The sequence below is a fragment of the Geospiza fortis genome, unplaced genomic scaffold, assembly GCF_000277835.1.
Source record: "Geospiza fortis unplaced genomic scaffold, GeoFor_1.0 scaffold163, whole genome shotgun sequence".
In the NCBI taxonomy this organism is placed as follows: Eukaryota; Metazoa; Chordata; class Aves; order Passeriformes; family Thraupidae; genus Geospiza; species Geospiza fortis.
The window spans coordinates 342,735-367,980 of NW_005054401.1; the positions used below are offsets into that span (position 1 = coordinate 342,735).

The following is a 25,246-nucleotide window of genomic DNA, read 5'->3' on the forward strand; positions in this document are numbered from 1 at the left end:
ACCACAGCTGAAAAACAGGTTCATTGCAGTAGTGGCAGGTGAGTGCTGGTGGCACTGTGTGACAAAATGTCTGAGCAGGTGAAGTTAAACCACCCCAGAGCACCAGGAAGAGCAGGTGGGAGTAGCAGTGGGAGACATTCTCCTGCAGGAGATGGAAGTGCCATCAGCTGATGTCGCATGCCAGCCAGGGAGGTTTGCTGCATGCCGAAGGTTCAGTGCAGAGCTGCAGAGACTTGTCCAGCCCTTGCACTAATATCCCTGCTATTCTGCTCTGTGGACACCAAGGATACTGCCAGAGACCTGGAGGCAAAAGCATGAGGGCCCAAGTATTTATTTTCCTCACTTCTGCTGGTGCATGGGCTTGATGAGGAGTGGATAGGTTCCACAGGTTAACAAGTGGTTGTGCAGCTGCTGTCCACCACAGGGGTTTGCTTTTCCTAGTCATAGGATCCTCTTTTGAGAGGGAAGACTGCTAGGAAGGGACAGGATCCACCCGTCCAAGCTGGACAAGGAACACATTGCCAACAGCCTGGCAAAATGGGCAAGGATAACTTTAAACTAAGAGTGAGTATTGATGGAGAGGTTTAGTTTCAAACAAGAGAGGAAGTTCTGGCCTAGACGGGCAAGCAAGAGGAAGGTGATGTGAGTAAGAGCAGCAAAACAGCGCAGAAGGCTGCTCACCCTAATGTATGCATGCAATTAAGGATGAACTAAGACAGGATTATGGGAAAAAGGGAAAAGCATTCACACCTTTTCTAAATTACATTTTTTTAAAATCACACAATTGTCTGTTTCTCTGAAGTGCCTATATAGTGATGCATGCAGCATGGGGATCAAACAGAAGAAATTAGAGGCCCGTGAGCAGTTGCTGGGTAGTCATTGCAATAACAGAAGGGCAGTGGGATAGCTCCCAGGACTGGTATGCTGCTATGGCTTGATATAGGCTCTTAAGAATGGACAGGCTGGGAGGGTGGGGATGAAAAGAAGCTGCCCTCTATGTGAGAGAGCAGGAAGATCTAGGACCTGCCTCTGTAGTGGTCATTCTTGGTTGTTTTCCTGCATCAAAAATATGGCAGACTATGGCTTCATTCATCTGCTTCTCTCTCAGATTCTCAAATGAGTATCTGCCATGCTGAGGCTGAGATGCTTAATGCTTTCTCTATCTTAGAGAAGGCTTAATGCCTTCTCTATTCTACTAAATAAAACTCAGAAACTCCAAGTCCTTGCAACTAACAGGAAGGTCTGCGCCAGTTGTTTACCCTGTGTGATCTGGAAAACCTCTAAGGATGAAGACTACACTACCTCTCCAGGCAATTTATTTCAATATGAAATTTGTATGTATTTTATACATGATTGCCCTTGTGGAAAAAGGGTCTTGTCTTATATCTAGGCAGAAGGGCAACAAGAAGGGCTTTTACAGGTATGTTCACTGCAAAAGGAAGGCTGGCAAAAATGTGGGCCCGCCAGGACATGCAGAAGACTAAGATATCCCAAGGCCCTGAGACATACAGGAAAGTCTGTAGGAAGAGGGATTTAACCATGGAGAAGGAACAGTTTAAGGAACATTTAAGTAAATTGGAAATGTGGAAGTCCATGGGATCTGATGGCATATACTCACCCAGGCTGTGTGACCTGGCTGATGTCATTGCTGGGCCACTCTCAGTAATCTTTGAAAGTTTGTGGTGATGGAGGGAGTCCTTAGGACCAGGAGACTGCAGCTGCTGCTCTTCTCTTCAAGGACTGCAAGGAGGGAGAAGTAGAGATGTACAAGCCAGTCAGCCTCACAGAATAAAAAGTTAAGAGCTTCTCAGTGCATGTCAGATGATTTCTGGCAAGAGGGCTCATCTTAACCTTGAATCAATGGCAGAAAAATGCTCAATACTTGTAAGCTTCAGGTCAGTGTGTAAGAAATAAAGCATGGACTGTTACCATGAGAATAATGAGCTTCTGGACAGTTTAATCTAGAAATAAGATGAATACCAGAAGATCTTCAGTTAAAATTAGGCATTTCTGTAGAATTCTGCTGGATCTTGCCTGACCTCAAAAGCTGGTTGTTCCATGTGAAGGAACTATTGTGAACTGAAGCAATAGAGCAGTATAGAAAGCATGATCTTCTGACTCAGACTGAAGTTATGGACATGTCTGATGAAATTTGATGTGCTCATTGTTATAAACTGACAATTTATTGCTACTTGGTTTTGCCCTGTATATCTATGGATCTTGAGTGCTTTTTTATGAGAACCTACATATGAAAAAAATATTAGCCTGCAAGCCACAATCTTAGTTTCAAGTGTAAATTTCGCATTTAGAACACAGACTTCGTTTTCAGCACTGCTTTAACCTTTGTTTTTCTTGGAGAAAAATATGTTATAAAGGTTAGTTGATAATACAGACACTTTTTTTCTTTTTGTAATTTCTTATGTTTTAACTGGTGAGAGTTCGAGGGGTTGATACAGGTAATACAGAACCTTCATTCAAACTCCTTGTGTGTTTTGTGGATGGTATACCATTAGCTGCAATTGCAGGTTAGCTTTTGCTATTATACTTTGTGTGCATGCATATTAGAATTTATATAATCCAATGTGGTCTTTGTCTTTTCAAAAAGTTACAACTGCATACTAATCAATGCAGTTACCTGTACAGCAGTACAAAACTCAAGCCAAAGTGTGTATCACATTATTTAAGAAAATCCTCTGGGGGTTGCTTTTTTTCTGCTCCTGTCTTGGTATAAGTGTCATGACCATGCTTAATGCAGCAAGTTGGACTAGAAAATAAGTTTAAGTTCTGGGGTTTTTTGTTGTTGTTTTTAATCATACAGAGGTGCAGATGCAAAAATTAACAATTTTTCTCGCCTGGAACCCACACTTCACCTCCTTGGTTTGCAATTTAATGAGAATGTGGCCCAAGACATCATGACAAGACAGCATGGGGCTGCAACAAAGCTTTTATATGAATTGTATATTGCTTTAGAAAAAAAGAAGAAGGCAAAGCTCACTGGAGTAGCCGTGGGAACAATGAGACCTGCAGCAGCTGCAAAGCTTATGTCTACTGAACGTAGAAATCAAGAGGTAACCAACTATGTCTGTTTTGTATAAATACAAAAAGATAGCATATTTACATGTACCTTTCAAGCATGTTATGTGCTTTCCCTCTTTACTTTGTGAATCTCCTATTCAAAACCCAGTACTTATAAGGAACAGTTCTTTGCTATGTCTTATACAGTGGGTTTGCACAGCCCATCAGGAACTCAATAGGATATTTATCTTCTGTGTTCTGTGTTTCTTTGTTTTGGTTCATTCTGTGTTACCTGCTCTATTTTCAAGCTTTCTACAGACTTAAAATATTATAATAAAAGCTAGTAGTAGTTCAGCAGCTGCCTTTTTACTTGTCTAATGAGTACAGATTGCAGACTGCATTGCAGTCTAGGTATCAACTCAGACTAATTTCCCCTCCAGGAAACCTATTTATAACTATGTTCAGCTCTGTGCCACAGTGGTTTGATTAATTCTGTTGCATGTCTCTCCATGTATTTGTACTGCACTCCATTCCGCAGCAACCATATGCTGAGAAATACAAAGAGAGAAAAATAAAGGGAAAAGAGAACATTTAAGAGGAAGTCAGTGTTGATGTGGTAGGTTCTGTTGAAGACTTCCTTCTTGTTTTCAGCAGTAATATTCAGTATATCCAGACCATTATTTGTTATCAGGATGAGGAGCTTTTAAGAAGGTATATATCATGAATTAAATTCACCTGGGAGAAATTTCACTTTTTTTTTTTTCTGGTACTATTTCTGAAAAATAGCCTTCAAGCAGAAATTTACCGATAAGTGCAAAGATAGTACTGAAAAGTCAACATATCACTTCACCTGTAGAGGGATAGCTTTAAGGAACGGAGCAACTGAGAGTAGGTTCTGTCTTTAGACAAGTTCAGAATTTAAATCAGACATTTGAATCATATAATAGGAAGGTTGAGAAATAGAGAGAGGAATAGAGGTTGGAAAGAGCCTCAGTTTATCCCCCCTGCTCCAAGCAAAGCCAGCTATAGCAGGTTCCTCAGGACCTTGTTCAGTGTGGTTTTGAATATATACAAAGCTGGGGACTTTCAGTAAAGAAATACTTCCTTACCTCCCCTGGTGCAGCATAGGACAAATCCTGAGACTGAAGTGTGGCTCTGGATGGCTGTGGGCTGTTCAGAAAGGACCAGAGGGGAACAAGGGGCTGAGGGTTTGCTCTCTATATCAAGAGGTGGATTGGATGTGAAGAGTTGTCTCTTAGGGATAGACCTGAGCAGGCTGAAAGCCTATGGATAAGAATCAGAGACCAAAGCCGAAAATGGAACCCTATGGCTGGTGTTTACCACAGTCTTCCTGACTAAGGTAGGCCTATTTGACAAAGTCTTGCTCCAGCTACAGGAGACATATTGCTTGCAGGCTCTTGTCCTGCTGAGGGTCTTCAACCTCCCCAGCATCTGCTGGGAAAGTAGCACAAGGCAATCCAGGAAACTCCTGGAATGGAGGATAACTTCTTGAGTCAGGTAATAGACAGCCCTACCAGAGGGAATGTGATATTGGATCTGATGGTCACCAATACAAACAAGTTAATTGGGACAATTCGGACATCGAGACTGGAGGCAGCCTGAGCTGCAGTGATGGTGTTGGTGCATGGGTTGATGGTGTTTTAGTCCTGAGGTATCAGATAAGGAGTAAAGGTAGATCCCTGAACTTCAGGAAAGCCGACTTCCAGCTCTTTAGGGAGATAGATCACCTGAGAGGCTGCCCTCAGGGACAAGGGAGAACAGAGGTGGCAGACCTTTAAGGAATTCTTCCATAGTGAGCAAGAGCTAGCAATCCCCAGGAGCAAGAAATCAGGCAAGGAAGACAAGAGACTGGCATGGCTGAGTTAGGAAACTGCTGGGAAAACAAGCACACAGGCAGCTGAAGCTGGGGTGGTGAGCTGGTAAGCGTATAGACAAGAAGTATCATTGTAGGAATGGAGTGAAGGCCAAGGCAAAGCTGGAACTGAACTTGGGAAGCAGGTAAATACAAAAAAACAAAACAAAAAAATAACAGGAAGAGCTTCTACAGGTATGTTAAGCAGAAAGGAAGGTCGATAAACAATGCTGGAAAACTGGTAACGAGAAGATGAGAAGGCAGAGATACTCAACTTCTTTGCCTCATTCTTCACTTCTCAGGCCACAACCTCTTGAGTGGAGGGACAGGAGGATGGGGACTGGGGGATGGGCTCATGAACTGGGCCCATGGAAACATGATGAGATTTACAAAGACCAATGCTGATGCTGCACCTGCGTAGGAACAGCCCCTGGTACCAGCACAGGCTGGGCATGACCAGCCCCAGAGCAGCCCTGCCAAGAAGGGCTTGGGGGTGCTGTGGGTGAGAGGCTGCACATGGCCCAGCCATGGCACTCACAGCCCAGAGAGCCAAACGTGTCCTGGGCTGCATCCAGAGCCCAGGACAGCAGGGACAGTGGGCAGCAGGGCAGGGAAGGGATTCTGCCCTTCTGCTCTGCTGAGACCCACCTGGAGCACTGCACCCAGCCCTGGGCTCCCAGCACAGGAGGAACAGGGACCTGCTGGAGTGAGCCCAGAGGAGGCCACCAAGACTAGTAGAGTGATAGAGCACCTCTGCTGTGAGGAAAAGTGGAGACAATCAGGTTTGTTCAGCCTGGAAAAAAGAAGGCTTCTGAGTGACCTAATTGCAGCCTTCCAGCACCTGACATAACTGAAGGCATCCTACAAGAAAGGTGGAGAACTACTTTTTATGGGGACATGGACTAACAGGAAATGGGGGACTGCCTTCATACTGGAAGAAAGTAGGTGGTGGTAGTAGTAGTAGTATCTAGTGGACTAGATATTAGGAAAACTCTACTGTGAGGGTGGTGAGGCACTGGCACAGGTTGCCCAGAAAAGTTATGGATGACCCATCCTTGGAAGTGTTAAAGGCCAGGCTGGATGGGACTTTAAATAACGTGATCTATTTGAAGCTGTCCCTACCCAGAGCAGGAGGCTTGGAACTAGGTGATCTTTAAAGTCCCTTCCAAGCCAAACCATTCTATGATTCTATTCCACATGTCCTCTTACTGGATACCAGGGACAAGAGCACAGCACCTTCCTCTGCACTTCCCCTCCAGAGGAAGCTGTACAGAGCAATGAGGTGTCATTTTCTGTCAACTAAACAAAGTTTGGCATTATTCAAAGTTCAAATCTCTAAGTTCTTTTCTACAGAGCTAGTCCTGATTTTCAGTTTGGACATGTTTGTGTGTTTTTCTGTGTACATTAACACAGAAAAACAGTTTGAAACAATGTTCTTAAAATTATCATATCTTAATATGTTTATTACTATTTCTGACTCTTCACTGCTGGATGTTTAACGCTTGAAAACTGTAGTGCCACATCAGACTGAAACGAAGTCCAAGATGCTAAAAGATAAGAGAGCTTGTGTGCATGTTGCAGAGCATCTGAGAGCTCAGAACCTCCAAGAAGAGCAAAGAGCCCAAAACACTGAAAACGTGACTAGTAATTTTTATAGACTTCTGAAGAAGTATTTTCTGAAGGTTATGTGCTTAATGAATTAATTAAAACCAGTGTGAAGGCTTCCTGATTCTGTGCTACGTGTTCATGTCTATAGAAGAACAAAGAAAAGAGGCGTGCAGGGAAATAAAGCCAATGTACTCTTATGAGACCTTAAAAATGTTCCTCTTTAAAAATCACTTCATGTTAAGTTGAGAGTATTTGCATATTGTCAAGCATGGAAAATATTTATAGATTTGAAGACAAAGTGTACATGTCACATTTGAGATGTCCTTGTAAAGGAGTTTTGTGTCATTCTTCTTTTGTGAAGAAAAGATGGAGCATTGTACAAAAGCAGGAAAATTATAGGAGAAGGGCATCTGTAGTGGGTTTGGCCTCAGAACATCTTGTACTTCTGTGTAGCTATTCTGATGATGTAAGAAAGGAAGAAGACATTACTTTAGACATGGGAACACTCATCCAAAGCAGAGTTTATAGTTTATGTAGAGGAAATGGCCAGGTATCAGGGCATTGAACCACACTGATGAAGTTGTTGACTAATTTGATATATATTTTATGTAGCTAATGAAGGGAAATATCTTGCTGTGTTTAGTTAGCTCTTCTATTGCCACTGCGTGAACAAGGATGGCCAAAAACATGCCCCTTCATGTATCTAGACAAGAAAATGTGAGCAATAAACAAAATATTGAAAATAGCATTTGACAAGAAAATTTTGGAATACGTCTTATAGTGTATTATACATTTTTAACTATCTTTGACTTCTTTGTATAAAAACTGGTTTTTCTTCTTTATTCCACCTTTACCTGCCTGCATGTCTGGTGCACTTTAAATGAGTGTAATTTATATGTTTGTTACTTCTTGATTATCTGTGCTAGTGTTATCTAATGTGTTACCTAATGGTATTCTCAGTTTCTGTACCAGGAAACTGGTATTCTCATTTTCTGTGCTATATTCAGACCTGAAACAGGTACCTTGCTAGAACTAGAATTCAATGAAAGCCCTTAAAAGTCTATAAATCACTGGTCATTTGCTCAAGTCTGGAACCTGATAATCTCTTCTAGTTTCTTCCCGGAAGATAATTTTTGGCTTAATTATATTTGCTTCATATCAGCATTACATAGGAAGGAGACAAAATGAAATAACAGCCAGGATTCAAACAGCTGCTATACAGATTCAAAAACAACCATCAAGACCCACCATAAAATCTTTTGAAGCCAAAAAAATCTTAAAGAAGAAAAAAGAAGCAGAGGTAATTATCATCTATACTGTTTTAATGCTAATTACATTAACTCAAACACCACAATTTCTGGGAACATTTATGGTTACAAGTACTGTACTTGCTCCATCCAAAAGCTGCTGACTGTCAAAATGATATCAATTCAACCAGTGAAAATTGGGCAAATATTTACACAATTATGATTTTATGGGTTTTTTAAGTAAGAATTGTTTTGATGTAAGAGAAATAGAGAAATGTTTTGATGTAGGAGAAATAGATAGGTAGTAATTTGATTGCTGAGAGTAGCTATGAGTCTACTAGAAAGAATACATTAAATAAAAACATGAATGTTCCATTTTGATTTGTGTGTGGTAACATTTTGCATCATAATGTTTGAACTGTTCTATGGCACACTATAAAACTATCTGCTTATTAAATGCTAGTAACAGCTGAAATTGACAATAACCTTAAATCAAACCAAGAGAGATGCAGCAATTAAAAAACATTTCTGCATTATCTAGTACCAAAAAATTCATGGATTGTAATTCAAGTTCATGGATTGTATTGTCATTAGAAGTGCAACTATTATTGCTTTTTACAACTGGGCAACAGTAACAGGTGTCTTTAAATCTAAAGTTTGGTAACCTATGGTAAGACAGTTACTTGAATAACTATTAGGGATACGTTCAAGCTACTAAATGACATCATATTCCAGAGTATCTTGTTTCAAATCCCCCATGTGGTGAGAATTACATACTCTGCTAGAGCCCTATGCAAAATCAGAATTATCCTGCAGAAAGAACAGCTGCAAAATTCTAGGATTTTCTGGCTGGTGGAAGTAGGTGTAGCTAGAAAAGGGGAAGAGGGGAAGGAAGAGAAACGTGAAAGATGGAAATCATCTTGCCTTTATTCTTGGTGTAGCTGATGCTTAAAATATTTCACTGTAAGCATTTCTGTTGTATTAACATGACATAAAAATAATTCCCTAGTACTTGTTCTGTTGAATCTTCTTTATGTTGCTTTGTGAAGAGAAAGGAAACATAAAATTCTGTGTTACTTCTTCAGAACGTATACAAGGAGATAGAAAAATTTGAGAAGTCTATGACAGGAAATGTCTCTGCAGCACATGGCCATATGACTGACAGGTAACATTTGGTTACTAATTTTTTTAAGAATAGGCAGGATCTGCTAGGTGTCTGCTACGTAGACAGCTACTTAAAGAAAGAATAATGTTTCATTTAGTTTAAACTGTGATTATCCTGTGAATGAATGCCACACTAGCACTGATTTCAGGTTCAACATAGTTGCAGAGTCTTGAAGTTACCTTTAGTTGTTGTAGGGACAGCTCAGGCTTCCTTCACTACTTTTTGCCATGTGTGCAGCAAGGAAAGGCTCAACATACATCTTTTCTCTGTTCATTTTAGTCATTGGGTCTGTAAGGTCAGCTACCCTTGCAGCAAGATAGGAATGGTTGTGAATTTGCATACACGGTAACACATTTCAAAGGGAAAAGAAGTAACTTTTATCCTGAAACTTCCCTGTATGTTGATTTATTTGTTGAATAATTGCAAGTAATTTTCATTCTGCCACCCCTGGTGATATGCATGCCCTACTCAGAAGATGTAACACTCTTGCATACTGCTGTGGGTATTTCTGTGTGTAAACCTCTGATTAATAGCTGCAAAACTACTCAGAGTGTATGGCCATATTGAGGAGTAACCCAACTTTCTTTGGCATTCTATCAGCCATCCTAATTTCCTGTTTCTGTGGAATTTGGCTTTGTATTGACAAAGAAAAGAATGATTAGTTGGCCCAAGTCAGTGCTGAAAACTTCCTCTGGACCTAGTGGACATTGTTAGGAAGTAGCCAGAGAGCCCACAGAGTGATATTCTACATTTGTTAGATTTGCACATAACTATACAGGCGTCTGTGTGAAAAGACCCTTAAGAATGCTAATTCCAATCTTTCTTTTTTTCAATCAGTGATATGCAAGAATTATTGCAAACACTGAAGTTTCAAGAAGCAAGTCTAGAAACTATACCAGAGACAAGAACTGAGCTGTTAAATATTTATTCAGATGATGAATATTTAAGGAAAATTCAAAAATGTGTACAGGAAGATACATTTGCTAGAGAGCAACGAGCAAAGAGACGACGAAAAATGCTAGTGGATCAGATGGCAATACATGAGATTCAAGAGGTGGGAAATTGTATGCTAAAGTACATAGCCCATATGCATTTAATTAGTAATCTAAAATATGCTTACAAATATGAAATGAGTACTTCTGGAAGGCTGAATAAAATTTGAAGGGGATAAAGGGACTTATACACACTTATGTCTAAATATCTCTTTTATGTTAACCCTTGAAAAATATGGAAGGTTGGCTGTTCTTCGTCACCACCCTTATGACATACACCATACTTATAAACTTAAAAGAATAACATTAGGGCAGCAGAAAAACGATTATTAAAAATCTATTGCAGTCCTGCCTTCTATTCCTTGCCTCCCTCCATCAAAAGTTGAACAGCCTCTGCTATCAAAATGTATACTGGTTCTAAAGAAGAATCTTATTTAAAAACAACAAAACATGGCATTCCTTGTTTGAAAACCTGTATTTATATATGTGTCATAGGAAGGTTTTGATCTGGACTGATGAATTCTGAAATGGTTGCACTGGGTGATGTAAAGAATCAAAATTTTATTTGCGGGTCAGAGATTTGGTGTTTGATGTGTTATGAAATACAAGATATGTCTCTGGAGAATGTCTGTGTTGTGTCTAAAAATGAATGTTGCAGATCATTACATTTGAATCCTGTCCCATAAAGCACAAGGCTTTTATGGTTCTTCTCCATACATTCCTCCTTTTAAAAGCAGCTTTTAGATTACTAATTTCACAGATTGTCTCTTTTATAATGATTCTCTCAAAACACAGCCTTGTAACTTACTGGATTTTTTTGATTTCTTGTTATTTTTTATTTTAGTATTTCCCTGTGAGTCCTTATATGTGTTAAACATATATAGCTGAGCCTATCTCTATTGCTAATAGTAATAATACTAGCAATTATAATATCTCATAATAGCAGCATTTCAGATGTGTAGTATCTCTGAAAATATGAACTATTGCACATATATATATATTTAGAGCCTTGACACCTAATGTCTGGAAATTTTTTGGAAATGTTAAGAAAAAGTTTGTTAGGGTAAACATCTAGAAGTTAGATGCTGCTCAATGTCTATCTCAGTCATATTCTTGAAAAACACCAGTAGTGACTTGGAAAGGTCCATCTCTGCATATATCCTGTCTCCGTGTTCTTATTCATAGAGATTTATATCATGTTCTTGTTGATATGCATAGGCTATGAAGAAGTTTTGCAGCCCACTTGACTGAAATCACTGCAGTCCCAAAACTTGCTCTTTAAGTACTCTCAGCTCATGCAGCCCCAGCTTTGTGGGTCAGTGATTCTAAAAGCCATGGCTACTGGTCTTCAGGGCACTTGGTGGATACAGCAGCTCAGACTGGCTCCAAAGAGGCTCCAAATCAAGGGAAAATTAGCAATAGTGTTCCCAGGAAGAAAAATCAGCTTTGCTATACGAACAATTGAAATCACAGACTACAGGGACTAGAAGGAAAGACAAATTAGCATTTGACTGAAACAGTAATCTGACCATATCAGAGAATATATTTAGTGGTAATGTGGTTCTAAATCAACAGAGGAAAAATTGTTTTGTTGGAACTCATGAGATTACAGAAATTAGATGTTACTTAAGAAAAGTGGGAAGCAAACAGAGGTATTTTCTTTTAAAAATGAATGAATATACAAAATAGTTCAAGATTGCTTTTGCCATCTATTAAGTATTGAACCAGAAAGGGTTTATTGACTGAAATTGCAGCTGTTTTTGTGCATTCAAGTCTGAGTTTTACCTCCACTGCGTAAATCTTGAACATGGCATGGGATCATTTAGAGTGGAAGGAATTTCATCCCTTCAGAGTGCTGTAACGTGTTTCCATATTTATAAAAGTTTATTAAAATAATCTTGTTCTTTTTTTTTTTTTTTTTTGTATGCTGCAAGGTGAAGCTTTGGAGAGAAAATACTTTACAATTACATGACAGTACTCTAGGTGGAGCACAGCATGATGCCAGTCAGATTTTCATAGGCAGGTGTTGAAAGTATTTGACAGTTGTATGTCTTCATCCCAACAGAACCTTTATCTCCACTATTTCAACAAATTATTGGTGATTTACACTTGTTATTTTTAATGCTCTGTTCAGATTTTATGTCTCTGATTTAAAAAGTTATCAGACATAATTTACTATCAGCAGTAAATTGACAATGTGAAAATGGGAGGAGAAACAAATTGTTACTAGTACTTGTCAATCCAATAGATTTGTGTATGCTAAGCTCCAAGTTTTGGTCATAAAATGGTCATTTATGACTGCACAACAGCACAGAAATGTCTCACTTGTATGTAAATCTAACAAGGAAATAGAAAAATAGAAGAACATGATATAGTAACTATGTATGAACAACATGAAACGTAAACACATTAATGTTTGGCCACTGGATGCCACTGTTGTCTTAAGTAGGTAAACTGAAAAAAGCGTCCATTTTACTTTCTTAGTAGTAATTTTTCAAAGTATTACTAAGTTGTCCCATTTGTGATATTTATGATTTCTTCAAGCACTTCACAGTTCTCTGTGAATATGTTGATAGAAAATGTAAGGTCACAAACTTTTTCTACAATTTTTATTTTCTGTCCTTGTGTGTTCAAAAGTTTCAAAACTTGCCAGCCTTTGGCTTGAGTACTTTCTGCATTCCTTTTTGTGTGAAAGATAGCTACTAATGCTGCCCTCCTCCATCCAATGAGGATTCCTTTTGAAACTATGAGTTTGGAGTTTGGTGTTCTGAATCCTTATTTGTCTGTTGTGAAGTTTTGAGTTAATTGCCTTTTCTGTTTTTCTTGTGCCTGAAGAATTTCCTACTGGCTCTCTTTAGGCCTAGTGAGTATGCCAAAGTATTTGATCACTTAAAATATTGAAGTTCTCTACTGAAAATCTGTTTTGTCTGCTGTGAAGTGTTCTAAAGGAGCATCTTCCAATTTCCTTTATGAAGAGGAAATTCACCTAGATAAAGTGTTTTAATTTCTCACTGGACCAACTGTTTGCACCATTCAATTGATGGTTTGAGTATGACAAATGACCACTCTGTTAGAGTGGCTCCTTCAATCCCCCGCCAATAAGGAATTTAACATCATTTTTCTCCTGGTGAAGGCTTATTACTGCTGTAATAATTTGTGGTTGAGGGCAAGCAGCAATTAATGAAAAAAATTAAGGATATTTACTTGCAATAGGAAGTAAATTGTGTAACCTCTGCTCTTCTTTGAAATCTTAATTGAAATACTAAGTACCATGAAACAGTGGATAGAATTGAGGCAGAAAAGGGCACTGTATGTCCTGTTATTGCCTTGAGCTCATGAAGGTAAGAGAAAATGGACAGATTAACTCTTCAGTAGGCAGCACTATTGGAAAATTTTCTCCCCTGAGCTGTATTAAGTGACACAGGGAGTGAAATTGTTATGACTGCATTGTTTTCCATTTCAGTTGGATGTATGATGATATTCCCTCCATAGGCAAACAATTTACAAATAGTACGCTACAGATCAAAACAAGACATATTTGAAATTAGATCTTCATTTAGTGAAAAGCTTTGTAGAGAGATAATATAGCATCCAGGTGAAGGACTCTATGATTAAGGCCTGAGATGAGTGCACATTTTTTATGGGGATTGTCTTGAGACTCAGTACTAGGAAAGCAGAGGGCAAAGCCCACATTTTGGCTAAAATAAGGAAAATATTAAGATTTTTTATAGTAGCTTAATATTTTCGAGTCACCAGAATTTAATTAGAAGGTACTTATTTCCAGCAATTGTGAAGGGAAAGGAACTTAAAAAATATGGAAAGATATTTGCTTGTTTGTTTGTTTGGCTTCTCCCCACCATCAATACTAAATATCTAAATTTTTTAAAAAGTTCTTCTCTTATTATTGCAACTGTTGCAGTCATGCTTTGCATTAGAATTCTATTACAGGTATCCTGACTCCATTGTGTAGGACAGATATAGATCTCTTCATAGAATTTTTTCATAGATAATGTCATATACAATCAAGTTGGATTTTTCATTTATACGTGAAGTTACATAAGATGTTTTGCTCTCTCTGTCACAGACAGCTGATGAAAAAAACAGATTGAAAGAAAATACTTTATTTTGATACTTTATTTTGGTATATTTTTGGTTTTTATATTTTTGGTTTTTTTTAATTATTACTAACTGACTTTACTCGTGCCACTGTTTTTAGGAGAACGAATTTGAGATCTTCAAATCAGATCCCAATTTAAGTCCTTACATTTGAGTACATTTCATAGCAGTTTTGATGCATCAGAAGCAAATATTCAGCAAATCAGAAATTTCCTCTAGAATTCTGCTGTAGCATTGGTATTTGGCAGTGATGCTTATAAGGCAAGCTGATGTTTTTATTCAGGACTCAAAAGGAGTTTTGGACTGTGATAGTAAGGCAAAACTTGATGTTATATTAAGCATTAGTTTAGATACCACGAAAAGTCTGGAGAAGTGTAGCAGTGAGAAGATACTATTATGTTTCAAGAATACTTTGAAAAATAACAACTCACAACCTTCAAAATGTCTGTGCATACAGACCACACCTCAAGCAATAGCTCAGAATGATTTTCCTTTTGTACTGCATAGTATATTATATTCATGTCCCAGTAAGGACGCTGGAACTATTACCCAGAAGTCTTGTATTTTGCTCGGTTTTGAATTCTTCCTCATAGTCCCAGCCTGGTGAATAGGGAAGAATGGAGAATATAATTACCCAATTCCCCCAAAAGAAGAAAAAATTTCAAATCTGTAGAAAATAGATTGCTCAAGGATGCTGAAGATTATGGCTGAGAATAGGACTGGTGAATAACAGGGTTAAATTAATGATTTGAAGAAAGGGTATATATTCAGATAACAAGCTGTTATTAGAAATATGCTGCAGTTTCTTTGCAGATGGGAAACAACCACATTAAAATGGAGTTAGTCTGACCAGATATATTTTTACTGGGTATCTCAGTTAAGACATATTTTGAATTCTTACATAGTTGGTGCAAATTGTACCAATAAATAGATATTAATGTTGTTCTGAATTTATGTCCCATGTAAGCACGTAAATGCCATCATACGACAGCATTCCTATTTCTCATATTAGACACTGATGAGTTTTCTAGGAAATAGTTCATCAGTTGTGCTTAGTACTATTATTTTTTTATCTTTTAGAAGGTTTACCAGGAGGAGCAGGTCATTTACAGGCTAATGAAACAATCTCAGCATGAGCGAAGGATTGCTGCTCAACTCATGCACGTTCGGCATGAAAAAGAGGTGATAAGGCAAAACAGGATTTTCAGGGAAAAGCAATATGAAGAAAGACGGCAGAAGGAGTTCCAGGAAGCCCTTGACAGAGAAGCGGTAAAAGATTGATCTCTGAATTGCTGCAGGACTGCTAGAATACCTTCCTGTTACAAAATGGAATTTGTGTTGTCAACTGTTAGACTTCAGGACTTTGCTAGGGACATGATGATTTAGTGATAAATATATTCTTTTGTCCTTGTTCAAAGTCACAGCTATAAGCAATAAGGATGTAACTGTAACTGTGGAACTGAGTGCATTTTGTACTGTGTTAAACGTTTGGGGGAATTTTGCAGGGAGAAAGAACAGCTAATCTACCCGGTCCAGTGAAAGGTGGGCCTGTGCATGGGAGCAGGTTTGAACTAGGTGACCTCTAAAGGTCCCTTCCTACCCAAACCATTCTATTGTTCCATGGTCCTGCAATAAGGGATAAAGCTGAGTAACTGAAAATCTGATTTTCTTCCATATTGATTGTAATGTCTTCGTAGGATGACATCTCTGTGTGCTGAGTTTTAAAAGGCACAGTCTCACAGAGGCAACAGGACAATAACTTAAGGTCCTGTTTCAGGAATCATGTTCTTAATTTCATTTAGATATGATCTGTTAAAGTCTGTTTTTGAAAAATGCTGGAGTAGTTTCACTCATGAGTGCTAATTTCTGCTTTGAAGCTTTAAGTTGATTAAAAGGACTTCTAATTCTGTGGAAAACTGCCAAGTGCTATGCTCATAGTAGGCCATAATATAATATTGGAATTTTTTTTCCTCCTGTCAAAAACGATCAGCAACTCCAAATCCTCCAACACAGCTGGAATCCTATGTAATCAGCAGCTATAGCTATTGATTACATCGTCTCTTTATGTATGCTTTCAGCCACCACCACAGGAGGTGGTGATGGAGCATACCACTACAGGAACTACTGATAATTTTCTACCATGACCAGAAATCTTTCAAAGATTGAACAACATCAATAATATGAAACCATTTGAAGATCAGATTCTAGTAAGATAAATTACATGTTCTAAACTGGTTGTTATACTGAAAGCTGTAATTTCACTGCCCTCAAGGACTGAATATGTCTTAATCTGTTATTCATAAAAGAAGTAATGGGCTTCTCCTTTATTTTATTCTATTTTAGAAAGCAAACAAATGGGAATATATAGAGTGAATAAAAATGCTTAGATTTGTTTATGTGTTAGTCTGCCTGCTGGCTGTGCAACTCTGGTGAGAATTGAGCTGTTCTTGTTTCTTAAGTTAGTTTTAATTTTCAGGACTGTGTACCTCTGCACTCTTATTTTCATTGCAGTCTCAAATTTTTTCCTTAAAAACAATTCTAGGCTATTGCAAAACAAGAAGCTATTGACAATGAAGAACAAATAACCAGAGAAAGAAAATACCACGAGAAAATTGCTGCTGAAAGAGCTCAGGCCCGCTATAAAAAGCATTATTCTATGTGTTGGGAAATGATAGGCCTAATCATTGATATATCGACAAAAGTAGCAGAATATCGTCAACTGACAAACAAGTGAGTATGTAGCTGCCAGGCAAAACTAACAGCTGTTAGGCTGCGTTAATCAGACTGGTATAAGCATTATGGAAAATGATGTAGTTTCTCAGGTATTTTACATGGCAGCTGGAATTAGTTTGAATGTGAACTTTATTTTTGTGTGAGGATTGACTGGTGTGTAATTCAGGGTGAACTAATGCTGGAGACTTTTCAAATTTCTTGAAAACTCAACTGACTTGAATTCTTAGGAGACCAAAATCCACTAGTGCCACAGTTGTGGAACTGCTGATTTCCTTTCTTGTTAACAAATTCCTTAGTTAAAATTTAAAACTGAATGGTGTTCATCTCATCCTAATTTGCTTCACTAGGTGAACACTTCCTCAGTATAATATAAACAGGATGAATTTCCCAAGTTATATATACTGCTTGGAGTGTCCAAAGTACATCAATTAAGCCCAGATTCTTCTGAGTCCTCCGTGCTGTGTTTCCCTCTTCTGACATGCCCTAATTACAGAGGGTTTTTGAGAAGGTCCTACAAAGGCAGTAATCTCCAAGTGCCCGTACTGTAGAAATGTTTCAAATATCATGGAGTGGGGAGTCATTGCTGTACTTCATTAATACTCAGTGATTTGATTGTGGGTTTAGACTTACAGTATTAGAAAGTATGCCAAAATCTTATTGCTTTTTAGTGTAATTTTATGTTAAAATAATAAAAGTGTAACAATATGAAATACACATGATTATTTAATAGAAATTATATACATTTAGGCTTATTTAGTATGTGGTAAAATAGCCAACCTAGGCACACAGTTTAGTGAAATTACTAACTAAAGAAAAAATTTAATTAATATAATTCTTAATTAATTTTGACTTTGAGGAAAAAATATTCTATAGATTTTTTTGCAAGAGGAGACTTTACAGTACAAAAGGAATTATTTTGGGGCGGGGAAAAGTAGCGATAGCAAAACTGTTACTACAGAGCTCTGCTAGCCAAGTATTGTATGATGACACATTTGTGAAAACACTAAAGCCTACAAGTGCCTAGAGCTGTTATAAAAGCAAGCAAACTCTTATAAGAGGCTGTAATAATTTCAGGATGCATTATAAACTATAACTAGTTTAGCATATGCTTGTTTCATGATTGGAATTCTTGTAAATTTGAGTACACTATTGTCAAATATCCAACCTTCTAATTTTTTTGTTAAAAACTGGGTTTTTTTCTTTTCCCTTTTTTCATTTTTATGCAGCCGTGTTCCACTAAAACTGATGCTGGATTGGAAGGAACTTTTTTTTAAAGGAAAACAAATATATGAACAAGCTTCAATTCAACCTTTGTCAGATGAACCTAGCCCAGAACAACTTGTAGAGCTGAATAAAATCAGTCTGTTAGATGAAAAAGATTATGGTGAATACAAGGTACACGAAACTGATAAGGCGTAATGGAAGATAATACACCTTGCTTTTTCAAAATCATAAACTTCATGTTGTGATCTTGCATTTTGTTCTATTACTGGTTTCTGTTGTCAAGTTTAGACAAGCATTTTCTTTTCATTGCCTGATGTTTTGTATGAAAACTGTATTTGATGTTAGTAGGAGTTATAATTCCATTCTTATATATAACCTTGATTATATTTTTTGAGTTGTAGGACCAACATATTAATTGCAATGCAGTGAATTTTCAGCTAATTGGAATTTAAAGGTATAGTTAATTTTACCAGATTGGAAAATGCAACAGAATGTAACCAGTAAAAGCAGTAAAATGAAATAGTAGACATGTTACAAAACCTGAACTCTTAATTTCAGCCATTTTGAGTGAAAGCTCTCTAGCAAGATTTATTGGTTTGAGTGAACTATTTGTTTTAATACAGTAACCTTTTTTGGAAATTATTAAAAATGGCTGACATTTTTCTTAATCTTCTATTAGAATACAAGTAAATATTTTTCAGAGTATATTAGCTTCAACTTTTCAATACATCAGTGTTATTTCAAAATTGAAAGATTAACAGTCGATGGTTCCTTGTTAAAATGTATTGTACAGTTTTTTAAAAATTATGTTCATGGTTATATTAATTAAATCCCACTATATATTTAGACTTTTCAAATAGCCTGGTGAGTAGAATGTGACAAAATACCCAGTCTTTTTCTTGTTGGGGATTTATAACTACAATATATGTTTGATTTTTTTTCTACATCCTGAGCCACTTGGTAAATTTTTGTTTTGCAGGGAATATAGATGTCCATTATGAGTTTCTGTGATGAATGCCTGAAAGCTCAGTTTACTGTAGCTTCATTTTTAACATATGCTTTTCTGATTTGTCTCTTTATAAGGTCCTAATTCACAGCATGCCAACTCATGTAGGAATTTTGTCACTATTTTCTTTGGTGAAGAAAGGGCTATACACAAAGTCAGCAAGGAGGACATAAAAGATAGACAGGAAACAGAGAGCACTAATGAAAAATTAAGTTTTTCAGTCATAGTTTGTTTACATTATGAAGTCTCAGTAATTTTCTATAAGTGTAACATCACTGAATGTCAGAGAAATATATTGATACATTTAAGGCCTCTTTTTTCCTGCCAGGCTATTTCAAATTATTTCGTTATTAATTTATTCCCAGATGTTGGTAGTCTTATGCCTTTCTGAATCATTATTCATCAAAAACTGGCATCATATGACATGTGAAATTGTTGGCACCAGTTCATACTTATGTCTTCTAAAAATCTACGTGAACAGCTAATTCTTTCAAAGTCTTGCTTCTAGATGAAAATTTTGTTGGCAGGTCATTCTCACAACGTTTGTAGAGATTTTCCTAATGTTTGTGAAAAAACAGCCCAGGACAGGCAGTTTGGCATCTCTCAAGAATACCTCACCTACATTAGGCATACCAGCTAAAAGTGCCAGATGTATTTGATAAAATACAAGAAAATGCAGTTCCATCAGTCCATTGCACATTACATATCATATTTTATTGTGAGAATATGTTTTTGAAACTACCATGATTTAAGTTGTGGCTAATCACTTAATAAATTAATTCAATAATCAAAAACCAAGTATAGCATTAGGTACTGCTCAAATAATTGCTGGTTTCATTCAAAAGTATTGAGCAAGAATTATGTAACTCTCACTTGGATGCCTGAAAACTTGTTTCTGAAAGGTAAACTATTTTACCTTATGAGAGGTACAGTCTAGCAATCTTCTGGTTAAAAGAAAACTGAAAAATGGGGGAACCCATTCCACTTGGAATTAATTTTTTCTAGAGGTCTAATAGAATTTAAAGAACTGATCCACCTCTACCTATAGGTTTAAAGAAAAATTATTCAGATAGTGCAAGTATTTGGGTTTTTTTAAGGATGTCTTTTCAATTACACATGAAGAAGTATGTTTTCTGAGAGATGATAGAGAGGGGATATGGTGCTACCCAAAAATACTTACTTTATTTGTTTATACTGATTAAAAATAAATGACTTTAATTTTAATTTAATTTTATTTTAGACTGATAATTAAATTGTTTTTTTCTGTCTAGTAGACGTGTTCAAAGTCAGCATTGATCGTGTTCTACTAGTAGAATGTATGCTATGGCAATACATGGTCCAGATAGTAAATTTAGGAAAATGTTGCATATTCTACCCAGAACATGAGTTCAAAACCTTATCTTTGAGTAGAACTTTAGCATTGTTCACTTCTGTTGATGGTGATGAAATATTTAATTTATAGAATGACACAATTGTTTGGATTAAAGGCTTGTGAAGGTCATTTGCTTAAAGCAGGGCCAGCTTCTGAGCCAGGTAAGGTTGCTTGGCATTGTTTGGTCAACTTTCAATTACTCCAAGACATTTCACAGACTCTCTGTGCAATCTTTTACCATGCTTTACTAGTCTCATTGTGAACCAGTTTTTTCTTCCTTTTTTCCTGCTTGGGGTGTTCCTGGCTGAAATCTTTGACTTTGCTATCAAAGCTTTGTTGTGCACCCAAAATGAAGTGACAAACTAGAATCTAATTGGAAATATTATTCGTCTACGCATTTCCAAAAAGCTGTTTAATATTCTCCAACCAAATTAATATTAATACAGGACTAGTATTATTGTGCATACTAAAATATCTTTCAGCTTCTTGCAGCATAAACTCCAGGACAGCTGGACTTTCCTTGTGCTATAAGATGCAAAACTGGTAGAGTAAAAGTACAGTTCTGTGTGCCATTCTTTGGACTACATTCTTTCATTCTTCCAGTGTGATTTTCAATAAAATGATCTTTACTAGTAAAACCTATTAAATCATACAATTGATACATTTCTATTTATCTCAGGGTAGATGAACTGGAAGTTTCTACTTGGTATTTCCTTTCCTTAATGAAATTTGAATTTATTTGAGTTGTTGGCTTTGGTTTGATTTTTTTTTCTCTCTATTGAATGTGTGTTAGGCAAATACATATATTTGAAATCTTTATTCATTAAATTTTCTGAGGTTTAAAAGTGATACTGGGCAATAACGTTGCCCAAATTTAGAGTGCAGAATATTAGGATAGTGGATTTCTAGTACAAAAATCTGCTACTGAATAATTCCATAATATTGGTGAAAATACTTTTCATGTTTATGGAATTAAAAAAGTGATATAGGAATCTGTATTAAATTTGCACAGCAAAGTTCTGGTAGTGGGGAGCTGCAGATGTGGCTTCTGTGAGAATCTGCTGAAAGCTTCCCCCATGTCCCATGAGTCAATGCCAGCTCTGACTCCAAAGTGGTCCCATCACTGGCGCAGGCTGAGCCAACCAGGGATAGCAGTGACAACTATGTGATAAAATATTTAAGAAGAAAAAAGAAGTTTTGTGCAGATGTCAGAGAAGAGAGGAGTGAGAAGGTGTGAGAGGAACAACTGCAGACACTGAGGTCAGTAGTGAATGACGAGGAGGAAGTGCTACATTGCTCTGTTGTTGAGATCCTACCATAACCCATGGAAGCTCATGGTGATGCAGAGATCCACCTGCAGCCCCTGGAGGAGGCCACACTGGAGCAGGTGCCTGATGTGCCTGAAGGAGGCCGTGACCCCATGGGAAGCCCGTGCTGGGGCAGGTTCCTGACAGGAGCTGTGGCCTGTGGGGAGAGCAGCCCTCACTGGAGCAGGTTCCTGACAGGAGCTGTGGCCTGTGGGGAGAGCAGCCCATGCTGGAGCAGGTTTGCTGGCAGGACTTGTGACCCCATGGGGGACCCATGTTGGAGCAGCATGTTCATGGAAGACTGTACCCCATGAAAGGGACCAAGTTGGAGCCATTTGTGAACTGTAGCCCATCAGGCTGGACTCAGGCTGGATATATTGGTGGAGGACTGGCTCCTGTGGGAAGGATCGCATGCAGGAGCAGATGAAGGTTCCACTGAAGAGAAAGCAGCGGCAGAAGCAACATGATGAATTGAACATAACCCCCATTCCCCATTCTCCTGCTCTGCAGGGCAGGAGGAATTACACAATTTGGAATAAAGTTTAGCCTGGGAAGGAGGGAGGGCTGGGGGGACAGTGTTTGTAGGATTTGTTTTAGTGGTCACTGTCCTGCTCTGATTTTGATTCATACTAAATTCAACCAGTTTCCCCAGGTCAAGTCTTTTGCCCATAATGGTAACTGATGAGTGATCTCTTCCTGTCCTTAACTCATTAACCTTCTCTATGGCATCCATCCAGAGACAGAATCACAGAATCTATGAAAATGTTTATATAAGTACTTGTCTCTCAACTAGTTATTAGTGAATATCAATAAATATTTAATGATTATGACATAATTATAGGTTTTAATGAGGTTCTATTCTAAAAACTATGTTGTTATTGAGTACTATTCAAATGCATTATTTTATGTATTTTTATGTGAATAAGTATATATATTTAGAAAGATGGAAGGCAAGATTATAGCAATATTGAGATTTGCTACTTTGTCATTTATACAGAGTATGACAGGGGAATGGAGCCCAGCTGAAGAGAACAGTGAAAACAAACCTCCTCTTAATAATAACATATTGGGTCATGTACTTCGTAGACTGATGGAAATGTTCTATCCTCCAACACCCAAATCTTCACGTGAATTTCCTTCATTTCCCGTCAAGGGATGTGTTTTGGGAAAAGTGTTTAGTGGAAAAACTACCTGTGCAAAGTTTGTTGAAAAAGGTAGAGGTTGTTTGTTTGTTTGCCTAAAATTCTTTAAAATGTTTGTGTTAAAATCCCACTCTTAAATTAAAATTTTTTGGGAAAATCCTTGCATTAATAATTCGTGAACCTCAGATGCATCTGTATTTTGCTGGGATTGATTGTGTGTCATTCCTTTGTTATATTCCAAAATAAACTTAGAAACACTGGAACTTGAAAGTAATATTAATATTGACTGGAATGTTAATATTTCTTCATTGAAAATTGGGAAATGCTTTTGGTGAACTTCTTTGGAGACACTGGTTTTAGAAGAGACTAGCAAGATAGCTATGTCATTGTCGATAGATACTGTGAAGTAGTTACAGAGAAGAAAGAGTGAAATCAATTTACATTAGAAGACCAAATTAAATAATTAATTTAACTGATTGTAATAGTTTCTCTGTATGTATACTCAACTCATATTGTAGCTATCTAATATTTTTGTGTATTAGTTTGCAATATTCAGGTACTGTCTGTTGGTACTCTGGTTCAGGAGGCCGTTGAAGCTTTTCTTAATAATGAAATGAAAAGTGAATCCAGCATAATTTCACAGGAAGCAGAGAATTCTGGAGAGCGAAATGAAGTAAGTATATTCCCTAGTTTTGGTCTTGGCTCTAACAGGTAGATGGGAATGAAATGTGTAAGGAAAAAAGCATGTCTGATTTTTTTACTCAATTTGATACTTAATTCTAAGTTTTGACAGGTAAGACTGGAAGAATCAGCTTGAATTTACAAGCTAGTTTTTTTCTGTAAGATGTCATTTTTATTCTAATCCATTTCCTGTCATATTTGATACAAGGACCAGGAGAGCTTACCAAATTCACCACCAAATCTTCTAGAGGAGCCCGAAACCACAGACACAGAACTTACCGCAGAACCCACCACAGAACCCACCGCAGAACCCACCACAGAACTTACCACAGAACTTACCACAGAACGTATCACAGAACTTACCACAGAACCCACCACAGAACTTACCACAGAACCCACCGCAGAACTTACCACAGAACCCACCACAGAACTTACCACAGAACTTATCACAGAACTTACCACAGAGCCCACTGCAGAACTTACCACAGAACCCACTGCAGAACTTACCACAGAACTTACCACAGAACCCACCACAGAACTTACCACAGGTAAGTATTTCTTGTTGCACAGATTTTCCTGTGTGTCTCAGGGCCTTGGGGTACCTTAGTCGTTTGCATGTCCCAGCAGACATTTTCCCCAGTCTTTCTTTTGTGGAGAGATCTGCAAAAGCCCTTTTTGTTACCCTTCTGCCTAGACACAGGACAAGGCCTTTTCCCCATGAGGAAAGCCAAATACTGAAACAAATTTCCTGGAGAGGTAGTGTAGTCTCCATCTTTGTAGGTTTTCCAGATCACATGGGGTAAACAACTGAGAAATCTGGTCAGACCTTATAACTGATGCCATTTTGAGCAGAAGGTTCTGTTGAACTAGGTGACATTGAGAAGTTGCTTCCAACCTAAATTTCTCAATGCTCCTATGATTCTAACAACTTTATGTACTTTCTGTATTGATTTGTTCAAAGAACAATAACAAGCCATGTACTTTTATTCTTTATCTGTAATAATGAGTTTGATAGTAATAGCATCATCAAACATTATTTTAGAACCTATTTTAGACAATGGTCCTGTTGAAAAGGATCCATCCCAGGAAGAAATCCAGGAAGAATCTGAATTGGATAGCAGTCAGGATGGCCTATCCAAGGTTAGTAGTCCAATTTTAGTTTCTACTTTATAAAAATACATTATTTAAAATTGTTAAGTTCATAATTCTGAATTACTGACATGAGTTCAAGTATTTTCTGAAATATGAAAAGGACTTTTGTGAAAATCTGTTCCTCTGTATGTTATTTAGAGTTGTACATCTTATTAAAATTCTATATTTTTTTGTAAAATCCCACATTTACATAAGATGTGGTATTTTCTATGGCATTTCTGAGTTAGCAAAAATGTATTTCTGCTTGCTGCAGCCAGGCAGGTAATTAATCCCCTGACAAGATTTCTTTTCTTTACATTAAAAATGCTTAATTCTACAGTGATTTTTATGGCCTACTGCTCATTCAAAATTACTTCCCGAGCTATGATATAAAAGAAAACCTGTAAAACTAATGAATTATGTGCTGCTGTATGAAATAATCAGTGGTAATGGGAATCAGAATAAGCTGAGAATCAGAACACTTAATTTTAATTTCTTGGCCTTCGTATCCTTGCTTTCTCTATCTTTTTTCGGCTTTTTTTTGAGTGTAATCATGGAAATCAGCTGGAGGTTTCAATTAAACTAGGCATTTTTTACGATTAAAAATGGTCTATTCTCCTTCATAGACACTCCC

General features: G+C 37.4%; 1 protein-coding gene across 1 annotated transcript in view; it reads left to right on the top strand.

Moving 5' to 3' along the window:
- SPEF2 (sperm flagellar 2) overlaps positions 1-25,246 on the top strand; it is a 75,276-nt gene that overhangs the window by 4,150 nt on the left and 45,880 nt on the right. The window contains 11 exon segments of the mRNA XM_031061142.1: positions 2,819-3,068; positions 7,659-7,796; positions 8,829-8,908; positions 9,746-9,962; positions 15,097-15,285; positions 16,559-16,746; positions 17,976-18,144; positions 22,656-22,872; positions 23,343-23,473; positions 23,690-23,775; positions 24,522-24,621. Of these exon segments, the coding sequence (XP_030917002.1) occupies positions 2,819-3,068; positions 7,659-7,796; positions 8,829-8,908; positions 9,746-9,962; positions 15,097-15,285; positions 16,559-16,746; positions 17,976-18,144; positions 22,656-22,872; positions 23,343-23,473; positions 23,690-23,775; positions 24,522-24,621 (1,765 nt within the window).